At 42.6% G+C, this 619-nt stretch overlaps 1 protein-coding gene across 1 annotated transcript in view; it reads right to left on the reverse strand.

Moving 5' to 3' along the window:
- Positions 1-181: 181 nt before the first annotated feature.
- LOC107578520 (luc7-like protein 3) overlaps positions 182-619 on the reverse strand; it is a gene marked incomplete at its 5' end in the record, with an annotated part of 2,479 nt that continues 2,041 nt past the window's right edge. Inside the window, one exon of the mRNA XM_016264469.1 lies at positions 182-446. Within this exon, the coding sequence (XP_016119955.1) occupies positions 207-446 (240 nt within the window). The remainder of the gene's footprint in view (positions 447-619) is intronic.

Consider the following 619-nt stretch of genomic DNA (forward strand, 5'->3'; position numbering starts at 1 on the left):
GAGGGATTCCTACACTTTCAGTCTTTGAGGAGACATGAAAAACACCACATACCGCAGAAACGGTATAACGGAAAATATTCGTGTTTTTGAACCCGTTAAATTTTCAAATCACGGTATACCTTGAAACCGGGCATTGGCCCAGGCCTAGACACAATGCTCTGACCAAAAACTTGACAACAAAAACAACCAAATAAAGTCTTCTGGAACTAATTTACATTAAAGGCCACACCTTTGTCCCTAGAGGATTTGTCCTTGTCTTTGTCTCCTCTGTCCTTTTCTCTGTCTCTGCTGCGGCTGCGGTGCCGGTGGCTCTTGCGCTCAGAGCTGCGGGACCTCCTTCTCTCCCTGCTGCGAGAACGTCGCTTCCGGTCCGAGCGTTCCCGGCTGCGCCTCCTCTCTCGGTCACGACTCCTGCTGACGTGTAAGGGTTCATCTATCAGTACAAGCTACTGGCACAACAGGTGAACGCTAGATGTAGTAAAGTACGTTAAACCAGTATTGTTATTGTGTGTTAAACTATTAATGTTTTGTTATCTGAAATAAAGCTGAAATATAAACATTAGATGAAAAAAAACTAGAAAAATAAAAATATTGCCTTATCAATTGAAAAAAAAAAAAA

This window comes from Sinocyclocheilus grahami, unplaced genomic scaffold (genome assembly GCF_001515645.1).
Source record: "Sinocyclocheilus grahami isolate Dianchi unplaced genomic scaffold, SAMN03320097.WGS_v1.1 scaffold10700.1, whole genome shotgun sequence".
Classification (NCBI taxonomy): domain Eukaryota; kingdom Metazoa; phylum Chordata; class Actinopteri; order Cypriniformes; family Cyprinidae; genus Sinocyclocheilus; species Sinocyclocheilus grahami.